Source organism: Muntiacus reevesi, chromosome 2 (assembly GCF_963930625.1).
Source record: "Muntiacus reevesi chromosome 2, mMunRee1.1, whole genome shotgun sequence".
In the NCBI taxonomy this organism is placed as follows: Eukaryota; Metazoa; Chordata; class Mammalia; order Artiodactyla; family Cervidae; genus Muntiacus; species Muntiacus reevesi.
Window position 1 is genome coordinate 221,218,181 of NC_089250.1, and position 15,906 is coordinate 221,234,086.

The 15,906-nt window shown below is 37.6% G+C and overlaps 1 protein-coding gene across 1 annotated transcript; it reads right to left on the reverse strand.

Annotated features, from left to right (window-relative positions):
• Window positions 1–1,463: 1,463 nt before the first annotated feature.
• CMC2 (C-X9-C motif containing 2) lies at window positions 1,464–15,795 on the reverse strand. The gene is made up of 4 exons (XM_065925080.1): window positions 15,515–15,795; window positions 8,552–8,664; window positions 4,358–4,429; window positions 1,464–1,842 (listed from the first exon to the last, which is right to left on the reverse strand). The coding sequence occupies exons 2-4, from the start codon at window positions 8,630–8,632 to the stop codon at window positions 1,756–1,758; spliced, it is 240 nt and encodes a 79-aa protein (XP_065781152.1). The 5' UTR covers window positions 8,633–8,664; window positions 15,515–15,795; the 3' UTR covers window positions 1,464–1,755.
• Between the last annotated feature and the right edge of the window lie 111 nt (window positions 15,796–15,906).

A 15,906-nucleotide genomic window follows, 5' to 3' on the forward strand; every position in this document is an offset into this window, starting at 1 on the left:
TCCACCCGGATCTTACACACACATACTGCAAACTCTGCAATGCACCCCACACCTCTGCTGAACTCCCTCTCACACCGGGCAGGGACCATCAGCATGAAACATAAATCAAACGCCAGAGGCTGCCTGGACTCTTCTTAAACCCTCCACGTGGTCAGAAATGCTGATTCTAGGTCCAAATTTCCCTCAAAACCCTGATCCCCAAGCCCTTCTTAACTCAGGCCCCAATTTCTCATTTATATTGGGGAAAAACCCAAACTGGTCTTCCTGGGTATAATCTCCCATCTCTTTCAATTTATGCCCCAAACCATAATCAGAAAAATATTACTGAAGTACAGAGTGAAACACATCATCCTTCCAAATAAGGCCCCCCATAAATCCCTAATCATCACTTCTAAACCCCCAAGTGGTTATCACAGCACTGAAGATAAAATTGCAACAGAATTCAAAGCTGTTTGTGATCTTCCTTTACTAGCAGTTCTCGTATTCTGTTCAGGTTAAACAACTTTAAGTTCCTGAGAATGTATTTCATTTTCACTGTTTGCCAAAGGTCATCTTTGCTAAGTAGCTTTCTTGGAATGGCTTCTTCCTGAAGGCTGGGGATGGATGCCCTATGTTTCCATGGCACCTGACTAATCATGGTACTTACTATACTGCTCTAACAGTCAACTTTTCAGCTCACTACAAGCTTCTGAAGACACAATGTCTCACTTTTGTACCTGTACTTGGTCTCAGGGAGGCTGGGAGGGAAAGAGGTGACTGAATAAATATTCATAAATCTGAGTCTTAAAAGGGACCTCAGAATTAATTCTGCTTTTTCCTCCATATCTTCACTAAATCTGTTACCCTGTTTAACTCCTTTGCTAAATGAATGTCCAGCCTTTTCAATGCCTCTTGTGATGGGGAAATCACTAGTAAACACCGACGCTCAACAAGGCCTCCTACCATACATGTACACAGAGTTCACTACAAGGAACTCATGGCTCACAGTCAGCTGAAACCTTATCCAACAGGAAGTTCAAGCCCCTGCTGTGGCCATGACTGGAAGCTGGCTTCCAGATTCACAGGTCTCAGAAACACTGCATGGCAAAAGGAACATTGGCAGGATGGCTGCTAGAAATGAATCTGGGAAGAAGAACCATGCACCCAGCAAAAAGGAAGCACACAGCCTCAGGAGATAACTGGCACCCAGGGTCGGCCCTTCAACCAAATGGAAAAGCTAAGTCTGCTCAGACTTAAATCCTAGCCAGAAGCAATTTTATCAGTGTTAAACATTTAACCTTTTGGAAAAGAGCTCTTTAAAAACAATCAAGTTGGAACATTTTCAGAGTTAACACAGCTGGGATTTCCCCAAACTCTTGCTGTGCTTTCAATGTTTAGGCTCCAGAAGTGCCACACTGCAAAAAGAGAAGTCTAATGGCACCATTCAGCCCTAATTCCAAGACAGCCTAAAAGAACAGAGGAAATATGATTAGAATCAATGGTTTTATTGAAGGTTAAAGTACTGAAATGTTAACAGGTCATAGGCAAAGGAAAGAAACAGAAGTCTCAGATGCGTTGGTAGAGGAGGGAGGGTACAAACAGCTCTGCCCGACAAACATTCCAGATTCAGGGCTTCCATACTTCTCCAAGGCTTGATTTCTCATAGATCACTTTCCATTCAAAGGATTTTAGGGACCAAATGCAACAGGATTCCTTCAGTTACCAACCAAGAGTCTTGGGTCTTCTCTCAGGCAAGGCATCCAATGAAAATAAGATCTAGTTTTCAGATTCCTCTGGAGGATTAAAAAGTCTCTTTCGCATTGCGTTGCCAAGTTCCCTGCTCTTGTTCCTCTTTTCCATGTACTAGAAAATAAAAGGAAGGGGAGAGAAAAGAGACAGCAGATTATGTCACTATTTACATACTAAGCTTATAATATATACACCAATAAAGATATATTTTAAAGGTGCAAGAGGAGTTCTTAGGTAGAGTAGGAAAAAAGTAAAAGCAGATTCAAGTTGAAAAAACTGAGTACATGTAAACAGCTGGACATCAAAATCTTTCAGCCGTCAGATACAGAAAGAAGCCAAAGAAACAAAAGATTAGTGGCAGAGCACTAACCAGGAACTCAAGCTTCCGTCCCCTGAGCCCTGACATTCATATCTTTGAGGTACTTACTTGATTTTCTGGGCCAGTAACCTCAAATATAAGGAGTTGGGCTAGATAATCTTTAAGCAGTTTTCTAAGTCTAAAGTTTTGACTCAAGAGTTCTAACATATCTTCTGAAATAGTAGCAATTTTCAAACTTGTTTTTTTCCTCATCGAAGGGTCACTTCAAATAACAGATGAAGCACCAGGTCTCTTTAACAAAAACATTCCTTTTATCTGCCCTACATTAATTTTCCTCATAAGACTGCTAGGGGGAGAAGGGCATTTCATTGCTTTAAAAGGTTAAAGAAGAAAATTCTAGAACATGGAGGGATACCTGCTCTGAGAAAAATATTTGATATCTCTCTTCATATCATATGAAGCCTCTAAAATCAGCTTGGAAAGAGGATTCTAAAGTAAGTCTTCATAGAGCAAATTAAAACAGAGCTTATATTAAAATATATGTTATGAAATTTCCAAAGGGAGTCAAGATGGCCCCTGAATTAAAAAAAAAAAAAAAGATACAAAGGGTGACTATTATGTTATTCACAAAATGCCACCAAACAACGCAGAAACCAAACCAAACAAGTAAGAGGAACAAAAGAGGACATTGCAAAACTAGTAGTATTAGTGATTATTTTAATAAAAAGGACAAAAGCAGCAACACAGCAGCAAAGAGAGGGTCAGAAAGAACTGGCCAGACCTTTTTTCTAGTTAAAGGCTTCAGAGAATGAAGTACTTAAATGACACATGAAGGAAACGGTAGGAGGAGAGCATTAGGAGCAGTAAATGGGAAACTGGGAAGCATTAAAAGCAGAGAGGAAATAAATGAGCACATGTTTGGAGAACTGAAGGATGAAAGAACAGATAGAAGACAATCTATAAATCAAGAAATGAAGCAACATAAAAACCACAGAGAGGACTAGAAAGTAGTCAAGGAAAAAATCTGAAATTTTTACAAAAACAAATTGGGACAAAATAAGAATTTAAAATTTAAAGGATTAAATCTACCAACATTCTTCTACCAAATAGTTCCTGACAGCTCAGGACCACCTGGGGGGGAAATTTTCATATGAAGATATAATCACCAAACCAATGACAAAAATCACTAAATTGTGAGGATAAAAAAAATCTAAACTTAGGAAAAAGGCTATCTTACACAACTGAAAGCACATAAGAAATAAATACCTATACCAAATAAAACACTATGGGCTTATTTTTCCATAATCTTATTAAAAAAGGAAGACAGCCCTAGGTTTAACTTCCATACAAAATACTCTTTACATATAAAGAAAAAGTGTTTCAAAAATCAGTTTAAAACACGTATACATATACCCATTTGTGCACATGAAGAAAATTATCAGAACTCCAGGAAGCTCTTCAAACAGTAAAGACGCTGTAAAGGGATTCCAGGAAGGAGGGAGGAAAAAAGCCCAAAGTAGAAACCAGGAAAAAATGATTAACGATAGATGCTGAATGTCTTCAAATATCTAATACCTTTCAATATGAGGCTCATGGGGGGAGAAAGTTCAAAAGTACAGAAAATGAAAATTGGAAGACAGATTTTTAGTAGTTACATATTTTTAAAGGTTCTGGACATAAAATTTCTGATGAATAAAACAGAAATGGAATTAATTTCTTTTCAAAGATTTAAAACTCACTCTGTTCAGTCTGCGGTACCTACAAAAAGTCAATAAACTTTGGCTATTTGCCCAAGTCCAAGTCATAACCTAAAGCTGTGTTCAGGAAATGAGTCTTTCCAAACAAGTCAAACTAGATCCCTATGGGCTGTATATACTATAATTATAAAGAAATTCCAAATTTTAAAGCTGGAAAGAGCCTAAATCTAACCTCCTCATGTTATACAAGGAAATTGAGGCCCAGAGTTTTAGTTACCTGCTAGAGCTAAAAGCTGATCAACAATTCTTTCTGCTGTACAGATTCAACTTCTCAAACCTTAACATTCATCCAGAGGAGTTACAGTGATTATTATAAGATAGTTGCTTTCATTTATGTACATGCAAAAAAACCAGCAATGTTCCAAAACTGTCCCCAGAAGACGCTTTCATTTCTCCTCTTGACTTTAGGGGAAGACATACCTATAAAGTCAAGTTTTGGTGTTATATGAAAACTTGCCAAAAAAAAACTTAATAATGGTATTAATAAATAATATTGCTCCAAAATATTCTTTTCTACTGCTCAACCATTTCCATTCTTTAATGTTTTCCTTACCTCATTCTTCAAGCATTTTCTCATCTCCCGATCAAGATCATTGCAATGACCAAAAAATTTCAGAATGCTGTGCTAAAAGGAAGAAAAGGGGTAAAATATTTCATCCCATAATATGCTAAGGTCTCTGGCTCAGAATTGAAATATTTAATGTGTCACCTTGTCAATAAGCAAACAGCTAATAGCTAATCAAACAGTTAACCCACAAGTACAAAATATACTAATAAATGGGCTTACCCTAGCATTCCTACAAAAAAGGAAGGAATGTCCTATAGGTAGAAATGAAAAATAAAAGACTTTTCTTTGATAGAAGAGAAGCCTATTAACCTGCCAAAACCTCATAATGACCTAGTGAAAAGCATTTTATTACCTAATACCCTTTCTTTAAGGGCATGTTATCCATCCTCTACTGCAGAGTGATGTCAAAATGCAGTATAGCCATACTGACATGACAGTAACTTCCTTCATGAGCAAACACTCCTGTCCCATAGAAGAGTTACCTATGAAACGCTTGGTGCCAAAGCCATTTTCTCATTTGCCTCTATTCAAAATGTCATCAAAATAAATTAAAAACACATAACACTAATATTACACAGCCTGTATGGGCCATATACAAGTCACTAATTCACAATAAAAGGAAATCAATGCCTAATATTCAAAGTCTGTTCTGCTTTGCCATAATTAGTGTGCTTACACATTGCCATTTTTAAGGGTAGGTCAGAGAGCATGGTGATCTCCTATAATGACATGCCATAAATGCTGAACTTGTAACAATAAGCACTTTTTCCCTTTTCTTTATAATTAAGGCTTTCATGGAAACCAGACAACACATAATTAGTAATAGTCATGCTATTAGTAACAGTCATGCTATTTCTTTTTTCCCTGTTTCTTTACCACTTTAAATGTACTTTTCTTGTCCACACTGAATAAATGATCAGAGTTTTTCTGGCAAGGATTTAAGGTTTCCTAGTGATTACCTAATGACCTTTTCAGGATAAATAATTCCTTTGCATAAACTACCTTCTTGACAATACAAAGGGACAATGCTTTTTCATACACCTTCTGGTCAAACAGAAACAATAGACAGGATTAAATTTTTAGAATGTAAGGCAATATTTCATAGTTTACTTTATATTTATTGATATCATCCCATATTCATACATCTTATTTTAAAAATTCAAGACAACAAAAAAATTTTTAAAAAAATTCAAGATAAAAGCTAATTTATACTCTAACTTTCACCTCAACATTAAGCCCAAATGAGAATAATACTCTGTGACGTTACATGAAAAACAAACCCTAAAATGCCCCAGTGGCATTGATAAAAGAAATGTCCATGAATGTGGAGGAAAATGGACACATGTATATGTATGGCTGAGCCTCTTTGCTGTCCACCTGAAACTATCACAATATTGTTAATCGGCTATATTCCAATATAAAACAAAAAGTTGAAAAGTAAAAGAAATGCCCTTGGACTGTATTGCTCTTGTATACACATGGCATGAGCCTCCAATACCTGGTGTCTATTTCTAGAGAGCAAATTGGCAGAGCTACTGATTGGATAAGTGAATCAATCAGGGTATGGAGGACAGTGTCACAGCCACTTGGGACACAATTGTGAGCATGGTGGACCTGGGCCCCACTCTCATAGCTCAGAGTCAGAAGGAAGAGACAAAATATGAAGTGATCACTATACAGCAGCAGTTCTCAAAGTGTTGTCCCAGGACTATTCAAAACCTTTTCAGGAGAAGGTAAAACCTATCTTCCTAATAACTGAGGATCTTATTTGTTTTGTTCACTTTCATTCTCTCACAAGGGTACAGTAGATTTTTCCAGAGGCTACACGACCTGTAATATCACCACAGATTGAGCATAGTGGCACATATGAGAATCCAGCTGTATTCTATTAAACCAAACATTAAGAAGAACTGCAAAAATGTAAAAGCAATGTCATTCTTTTCACCTTTTTATTGTTTTGGAAAATAAGGTCTTTTTATATGAAAAATAACTATTAATGTGTAATGGTTTATTATTGTCGTTTTAAAATAAATATTTTTCAATTTCTCAGTTTTAACTTCCAATTCAACAAATATTGACAGACATAGCCCACATAAACAAAAGTTCTTTGGGGTCCTCAATAACTCTGAAGAGTGTAAAGGAGTTCTGAGACTAAAAAGTGTGAGAGTAACTGCCATAAAGATGGAAATAATACGTAAAGTATTACTGAAGTATAGAGTAATTATACCAAGGGAATCCAGGCCAAGAAAGAAAAAGAAGAGGAAATGACAAATTAAGCAGAATAAAGCCTGGAGGATGATAAAACCTTATCAAGCAAGTGAGAAGTGGAGACAGTGAGGAAACCTTTAAGTAAAGGGAAAAAGCAAGTACAAAAGCCCAGAAGACAGAAACATGCTCCAGTACAACTGCAGACAGAGTGAGCAGGAAGGATGCCGGGTAGGAGGGTGGTCAAGCCCAAGTGTAAGCAGGGGCCAGTACATGAAGGCCTCGAAACACAAAGAAATGTAGAATTTATTCTACAGGCAAAGAGAGCCATTAAAGGGCAACAATGATTAAACTTAGGACTGAGAGATCAGTCTAGATGCAATGCAAGTGAATTAAGACAGAACAGTCATGAGACCAGGTGGCCCCAGTAAGATAATGTCAAAATCAACTGTGTTAAGAATAAACATATAAATCAGTGGAACAGACTAGAGAGCCCAGAGGTAGGCCCATTCACATATGGGCAATTGATTCTTGACAAAAGCACCAAGGTAATTTAGTGGGGAAAGAAAGCTCTTCAACAAGTGGTGCTGGAAAAACTGGGTATCCACAGGGAGAGAAATAAACCTTGACTCATACCTCACAACATACACAAAAATTAATTTGAATCACAGACCTAAATTTCAAAAACTAAAACTATAAAATTTCCAGAAGAAAAAAATAGGAGAGAACTCTTTGTGAACAGGAAATTGACAAAGATCCCTAGAACAAAAAAAAAACATAAACAATGAATGAAAAACCTGGTAAATTATTACAGACTTCATCAAACTTACAAACTCTTTGTAACACATCTTTAAGAAAATAAAAAAGGACTCCACAGGCTGGGAGAAAATATTCACAACACACTTTGTATGCTGAATGATAAAAATAATTCTTACAATTCAATAACAAGACAAACACCCAGTTTTTAAATATAGGCAAAAGACATTATGTGAATGGCCAATAAATACATGAAAAGATGCCTAAAGTCATCAGCCCAAGGGAAACACAATTTAAAACCAAATAATATACTATTACACATCCACAGAATGGTTAAAGTTAAAAAGACTTACAATATCAATTATTAATCTAGATGTATGGTGGAAATAGTTTGCTGAAAGTGTATTGTCATCAACAGCATTCTTTGCTGTTTCAAAGAATATCGGATTTCATAGGTCACCAACATTCCTTACTACCTCACTTTTAGTCTTAAGATTTTACTCATTTAAATAAGAATCTGATATATCTACAGTTTATGAAGAACATGAAGGAAATGATGCATCATGCAAAGTTAAAAATACAAATGCTTCTTATAACTGTCTCATACACCAAATATATTAAAAAAAAAAAAAAAACTTTGACATCTGTAAATGTCAAATTTAATGTATTGCAAAAATGGGCCTATTTTCTATTTTGGTTTTAAAAATGGAATTTTATTTCTATTCCACTAACCAGGAGGGCATGGCACCCACTCCAGTATTCTTGCCTGGAGAATCCCCATGGGCAGGGAAGGCTGGCTGGCTACAGTCCATGGGGTCACAAAGAGTCAGACACAACTGAGCGACTAAGCACACAGCAACCATTAAGTAAAACTGCCAAATAAGGCCAGTCATAATTTAAATCTAGTTAACATGTAATTATAAAAAATGTTTCAACTTCCTTTAAGCACATAATGATAGATGTCAAGGAACATGGATTGTAACTACTATGTATCACTTCAGAAGCTCCCTAATAAAATTACTAGGCTTGATTTTCTACTCATCTTAAAAAGGAAGTAGTTTCTAAAAACAAATAACAAGCATCAACTGCTAATCTTTACTAAGCTAAGATCCATACTAAGACATTATCATTTCCTTCTATTAATGGAGATAACATTTTACATCACTGTATTGTATCTAGGTTCCACTGTTGCTTCAGGGTTATTTTCTGAACTCTTACATTTTTGTGACATTCCTTAAGCAAGTTAATCAAGACGTTGCACTCTTCAGTATGCAAGTGTGGAGATAAGTCAGGATGCATCTTTAGGAGGAGATGGAACACAGCAGAGCAACCTGTGGATACAAGAGTGTCTTGAATATGTGTGACTGTATTTGTTAATACCATCTAAAATTATTTTCCATAAGAAATTTTAGTGACCTTTATCAGAAGAGAAAGGTGACCTTAGGCAAATTAAACCTGAGCCTCACCTCCCTATCCAATGACTTAGATTCCGTGGGTTATCAGGAGTATTTAGAGAACATGCAGGTTCAGAAAAAAGCAGACTCAAGAGACCTGATCCTTGAAATAGGTGCTATACCAGAAACAGCTTCCCTATGTTAACAAGCCTGACTTCAATTACTTTTCTCATATTCCTGAAATAGATTACAACTCATTTTATTCAGGTAAAATCCTACCAATGAAGAGAACTGGCCTATTAACCCTTTTAAAATGTATAAGGGTTAAAGGGCCATTAGTCAGTCTCACATTAGTGTGAATTAATATAGACTGCTTTCTTCCTAAGTAACATCTGGCTGAGAAAATCTAGCTAAACCATGAAGAGAAACAAGATGCAGGTGTGGTTTTTTTTTTTCAAGTTTAGGAGATCTATCCATAAAATGCAATTATTACAATGAAAACAAGAATCTAAAAATTCCCTGAAATTAGGTTTAACTGGTTGATTCACAAAAAAGAAAATTAGCATTCAAGGTCTAAGATAAAACATTACTTTGAAGTGTTTGCTATAGTTACATTCACCTATTTCTCTATTCACTCATTTCTCTCTTAAACCAATTCTTTATAACTCAGAAGAGATTACCAAAGGAAAGAACCAATTAACTATTTTAATCTTTTAAAAGTTCCAAGAAAGAAAACAGGAGAAATCATGACAGTAGGTTGGGCAAAAGTGAGTGAAGTGAAGTTTCTCAGTCGTGTCCGACTCTTTGCACCCCCATGGATTGTAGCCTACCAGGCTCCCCCATCCATGGGATTTTCCAAGCAAAAGTACTGGAGTGGGTTGCCATTTCCTATTCCAGAGGATCTTCCCAACCCAGGGATCAAACCCAGGTCTCCGGCATTGTAGGTAGACACTTTACCGTCTGAGCCACCAGGGAAATCCATTAGGTTGGGCAAAGATACATCAAAATCCATAAAAGAATAAATTGGTTAAAACTTATCAAAATTAAAAACTTTCCATTTTCAAAATTAAGAAAATGAAAAGACAAGTCACCCTTTGGGTGATAATGACATGTTAATGTAGACTCATCAATTGTAATTAACATACCACTCTTGGAGGATGTTGACTGTGGGGGAGAGTCAGGGCATCTGTGGGCAGAGGGGGCTTAGGGGGTCTCTCTGTACTTTCTGCTCAATTTTGCTAGGAACCTAAAACTGCTCTAAAAAATAAAATAGTGTGTAGCTGCTCTACAAGCTACGCACTAAAGGAAAATATTTGCAAATCATATATGACAAAGGATTTGCACCTAAAACATACAAAGTTTTCAAACAATCCAGAGTTTAAAATATACCCCCAAAATGGGCAAAAAATTTAAATAGATATTTCACCAAAGAGGATATAGGAATGGTTATTTAAGCACATGAACATCACTAGTCACTAGAGAAATGGAAATTTAAACCACAGTGAGACACTACATCCACCAGAATAGCTATAATCAAAAAATTAGACAGTAGCAAGCACTGCTTACAATGTGGTGGAAAGGGATCTCGTGCAATGCTACTGGGAAGGTTAAGTAGTACAGACACTTTGGAAAACAATTTAGTAGTTTCTTAAGTTAAACATAAACTTAACATATGACCTAGAAATTTCTCTCCTAAGAACACACCCAAGAGAAATGAAAACATATATCCCCACAAAGATTTATATATGAATGTTCATAGCATTATTCATAACAGTCAATACTGGAAACAATCCAAATGTCTAACAACCAAGTACTGGATAAACAAATTTGTGTATCTACTCAATGGGACACTATTTAGCACTAAAAAGGAATAAACTTATGCGTGTGCCTACATGGAGGAATCTCAAAAGCACTAAGCTAAATGAAATAAAGTAGACTCAAAAGACAGTACTGTATGATTCTATTTACATGCAATGTCTAGAAAAGGCAATTTCGTAGAGGCAAAAGCTGATCAATGTGGAGGTCCAAAGGTGAGAGTGAGGATTAATTTGCAAACGGCAAAAAGAAAACTTTGGGTGACAAAAATGTTCTAAAATAGGATTGTGGTAATGGTTGCATAATTGTATAAGCTTACTAAAATCACTTAATCCACTTAGAATGGGCAAATTTTACAGTATGTAAACTATGCCTTAATAAAGTTGTGAAAAAAGTTTCAAGAAATTCAAACAGCCTATCCACCTTCTACTCTTGACAAACGAAATCCTTAAAAATGACTAAACAAATAATTGCAGAGAATTATACCTACTACTTCAGATTTCAGCTTATAAAAGTATCAAATCACTGTTCCACTGAGTGACTAATAACCTCAACCTCACCCCCTGCCTCACACACAAACATACCACAACTAAAGATCACAAATCAGGCCATTGTGCCAAGTTAAAATACTTGAGTATTGGAAATGGAAACTGAAAACACAGCCAAGTTCAAGTTTTGTTTGCCTGTCACTGACTACAATCTTTTTAAATGATATAAATATTCTACCTCAGAAAAAAGGTCTCATACAGTACAGCAATTTAAGTCATCTAATATTATATCAATATTATACACCTACACTTACATATAGTAAGAGTTATTTGGCTTCTGCCTTGCTTATTTTTTCTGAAGGAAGATGTACACTGGTTTTAGTCATCTAGAAAATGTCTTTAACATTTTATTTTGTAAGTATATTTAACAAAATATTTTTGCATGTATGTATGAACCAGCCCTCAAATGTGTGCTTTTACAGCTCAGAAACAAACTTCTGAGGTACTGAAAAGCTCTCTCTAATTGGCAAAGTAAATATTTAAGGAAACACTTGGTTACTGAGATAAACACACATATGCACATTGTATATAAGCAAAAATATATACCATGGTACATATTTTTTTTCTCCTTCCTTAAAAGTTTACTTCAAATATGTATGCATACAGCTATGGTGTACTTCTACCTACTTATCTTCCCTTCTACCTACTTATCCTAGATGATTATATCAAATAAGAAAATGGTTTCATATACAGTAGTTTCCTTTTCTCGTTCTTGGTGAAAGCTATTATTTAACTTAAAGTTCTAAACACTTATCTTATCCCTTACCTGACAAATTCCTCGTTTTATCAATCATTCCCCTCTTGCCTCTACCCCATTTTTTAGTTAGATATTCTCTTCCTCCCCCTTCCTTCCATCCACCGGCTTTGGTTAACTGTTGGTGCATAGGCATATGTACTGGGGTACTCTTGGGTATAATATACAAAGTATAACTATAAAACAAGAACATTGTTCTTAGAGCACATTTAAATGAATGCTGACACCTTTCAGTAGTCATCTTTAGAAGCCTATTCTAAAAACACTATTATAACTCAAGTAACATTTCATGCAATGAATAAAAGTCAAATATATATTCCATAATTCTTATTTTTAACATTTGTTCAAAGCTGTAACAATATATTATTAGAGTAGAAATAATTTGCTGAATACTTACCATGTGCAGGCACAAGTCTCATAATTCTTCCAATAACTGTAGGAAGCAGGTACCTTTCCAAATTCAGTTAAACCACAAGAAATTGCTTTTTTGTAGGTCAAAATATGTGTTACTCATATTTTCATAGCAAAACTAAGCCCCAGGTCACACAGTAAATAGCAGAATTACTACCCAATGTAATCTCTCACCGTGACAGATTTCTCCCACTTTCAAAATAAGAAAGATATGCCTTCCCAGCAGTTTGTGAATGAAATAAATTCAGATAGAAAAAACTACTCCCCAAACAACCTCTGGTTAGCTACAAGTTCAATAGGGACTAATTGCAGGCTTAGGTTCAAAGAAGTCAATGTAATACTATCCTGTATTACTAGAAACAAGAGTATCTGTCCACATCAAGAAAAAGAAAAGTATTGTGCTTGTCCTGATCAGCCATGTCCAGAACACTGACAATTTGAATATCCTTGGGGCGAATGCTCAGGAAGGAGATGGCTCTGATGTTGGGTTTAAACAGGAAGCCATTCATGAAATTGGGAATATTTACTAACTAAGGGAAACCCACAACAGAGAAAATAGATAAAAAGAACAGCCAGAATAAGTAGGACAAGTAATGGATTTGAAGGGAGAAGATGTGGGTCTGAAGGTAAAAACTATGGACACAGATATTCACAAGTTATATCACTTTGGCTACTTAATCTGAAACATAAGTCTCTTCTTCCATAAAACGCAATTAGCTCTAGACCTATATCAAGAGTAAGTGTGACAAATGTAGTATCATTAGTATATCTGAAGTGTTCTGTCACCTGATAGGAAAGGCTGAACTGAACTGACTCTGAGATGTGTCCGAGGACAGGACTGGAAATCAAATTGGAAGTTACAGGGGCAGATGTCATTTTCATGGAGCTGTCCAACATTGAAACAAGCTGCTGTGTGAACTTCTCATTTATCTGGCTTCCTGTGCCCAAGAGACTGGTTAAGTTAAGTAAGGATGTCACAAAGTATATTCTTACATTGCATCCTTAAGTTTTTTTTCTCAAATCTAAGTTCACAATTAAATTTAAGCCATTTCCAAAAATAAAATTTGCACTCAAAGGATAAATACTTGTTATTGTTAAGAATAGAGAAAACAGTTTCAAAAGGTAGCACCAAGATAATTACAGACACACTGTATTAAAAAAAAAAAGTGAAGGAAACATTCATTTGTGGTAAGATTTAGTGTAGGGGTGTTCTAATGAGAAAGAGAGGGATAACTCTATTCAAACAGTTATTATTTAGCTAAACACAAAACTTCAGTTCCATTTTTACACCGGCATTTAGAAAACATCAGAACAGTTTATTTCTCACAATTACAGCTCTTCTCTCCCCATGCCAATCCCATCCACTTCCTCAGGTATGCACAGATTGATATTAAAACAGTCTGCTTGAACTCTTAAAAATGTTCATCTGTGACATCTGATATTTTTATAACTGTCTAATAGGTCCCTGCAAAGCAATCGTAACTTTTACTTGGGGGCGAGCTGGGAGGGTCGAAGCAATAGGGAGCTCTGGCTAAAGATACAAAACTTCCAGCTTTATTTTATTCACTACTTCACCTTATTCTACCAAGACTCTGAGGTAAAATCTAACAAGCAGTCTATGATAGATTTCAACCACCAGGTGGCACAATTTTAGAAGAAGAAAAAAAAAAAAACACTGAGCACAAGCAATAAATGAACTCTAGTGAAGAAAAGAGAGGAAACATTCTAATAACACACTTCAGCAGATCTATAATCACAAGAGGGAACCCCTACATTTTAATGCCACTAAGGCTTTCTTTAGAGAGATTTTGCTATTGTGTGGCTTCACCAGAAAGAAATTCACACTACAGTTACAATTTCTAATGTCATTTTAAAACAAGGCCAGAAGTCTCTTGTTCAGAGCCTAAAGAATCTGTTCTCCAGGAAAAAACTGCTCTCTAAAACATATATTTTTTTTTAAATCGAATTTCAGAAATTTCAGCTCTGGAATTAGTTAAATTAGTATCTCTCTACTTCAAACTGCACAGTATTGAGCAGAAGTAGCAGACACACAGGGCACGACCTTCCCCACTCACTTTTTCTTATCACAGCTGCAAAATGACCAAATCAAAACAGAGGCTTCAGAGTTGGTGACAAGTGGTTCGAGTACAGACCATGCCCCTACTGCTACTGACAGCAACCTCACGTCGTTTCTTAAGGCATGGGCCCAATTGTAGCATTCCCTGAACTGGGATTTATCACCACTTTCTCGGTGCTGAGCTCTCTGTCAAATCACCTGAAGTTCAGAGCAAAAAAAAAAAAAAAAAACTAGTCCATAACCATCAAAGAACACACAGGCTAGTAGGGGAGGAGATATTCTCCTAAATGCACATAGTATATGCCCAATAAATGTTTCCTGAATGCAGTATTATCACAGATTTGAGCACTGATTCAGACCGTAACATAGTTTTTCTTTTTTAAAAAAGGTGGGAAATGAGGGTCATTTTAAATCAACCAAACATGTGCAGCAGCCGGTAAGAACAGGAAAGGAGACACAAGGAGTGTCTTACAACAAAATTCCTTTGTCATTGCAAACTTCCTTTATGCATTTAAATCAGTACTAGGATTTACTTAACTCTTCATAAACCACTTATTGTGAAACAAGCTCTGTCATCTTTAAACCCGATAAAAGGGATCTGCCTGTCACTTTCCTTGAAAAGTCTACAGATGAGGATCTTACTGGATTATCATATCGCAGGACGGACTGGTGGAAATTTTCACTGCAGCTGAGAGGCGCCCTAACAGGCTCCCACAAGCAAACCCTGAACGCCTGGATCCCCAAGAGCAATAACAATCGTACACCGTAGGGAGCGCTCGCCTTGTCAGACACGTTGTTAAGCGCTTCTCACAACCTAGGCGCTGGATTACACCCATTTCTCAGGCAAGGAAACCGAGGAGGAAGAAGCCTGCCCAAGGTCACCAGCTCGAGAGTTGTGAGACAGAGACCGAATGTCTACCCCGAAGCCTGCTCTCAACTACCAGCGCATCCTCAGAAAATGCCCGAGGGCTGAGAGCTCAGGTCGACCTCTACCGCCCCGGGAAACCCAGCGTGGCGGTCCCGACCCCCGAGGCCGGCGGGAAGTCCCGGCAGGACGGGACACGGCAGGGCGCGACCGTGAGAGGGACCTGAGGGGGGCCCGGTGGGTGTCCCGCGGCCTCCCAGCACAACGCGGCCAGGAAGAGAGCGCGCCTCCGAACGGCCCGGACCCCCGAGACTCACCCGACTAGTGGCCACACCCGGAGAGCGGAAGCGGTATTCACCCGCGAAGACTCTGCGCCTCCAAACGCGCGGCCTGGACACCGGAGCCGGGCCAGCTCCGGGAGGCGAAGGCAAGGCGCCCTCCACTGCTGACCCTGCTCGGCCAGCCCCCGCCGCTCGCCGCCTCAGGCGCCTGCGCCGCCCTGCCTGGACGAGCCCATTTTCAGGAGTTGTGAGGGGAGGGAGAGCGAGTCCGCCGGGGCGCCGCAGAGCCTAAAATTGAAGGGGAACCGACAAGTCAGATTTCGTGGCTGGGATTAAAGCACTCAAAAAATATTCTCTGCTGAGAAGAGTGAGGCAGGGGGCTCGGCACGTTTCACTTCTGTCGCTCTCCTCACATGGTCCCCTGTGCC

Excerpts from the sequence above, each read along its gene's own strand:
- CMC2 (XM_065925080.1), bottom strand. The coding sequence starts at position 8,632 with ATGCATCCTGACTTATCTCCACACTTGCATACTGAAGAGTGCAACGTC. Across the intron at positions 4,430-8,551 it reads TTAAGGAATGTCACAAAAAT|CACAGCATTCTGAAATTTTT; the intron begins GTAAGAGTTCAG and ends TCTTCCTTTTAG. Across the intron at positions 1,843-4,357 it reads GAAAATGCTTGAAGAATGAG|TACATGGAAAAGAGGAACAA; the intron begins GTAAGGAAAACA and ends TTTATTTTCTAG.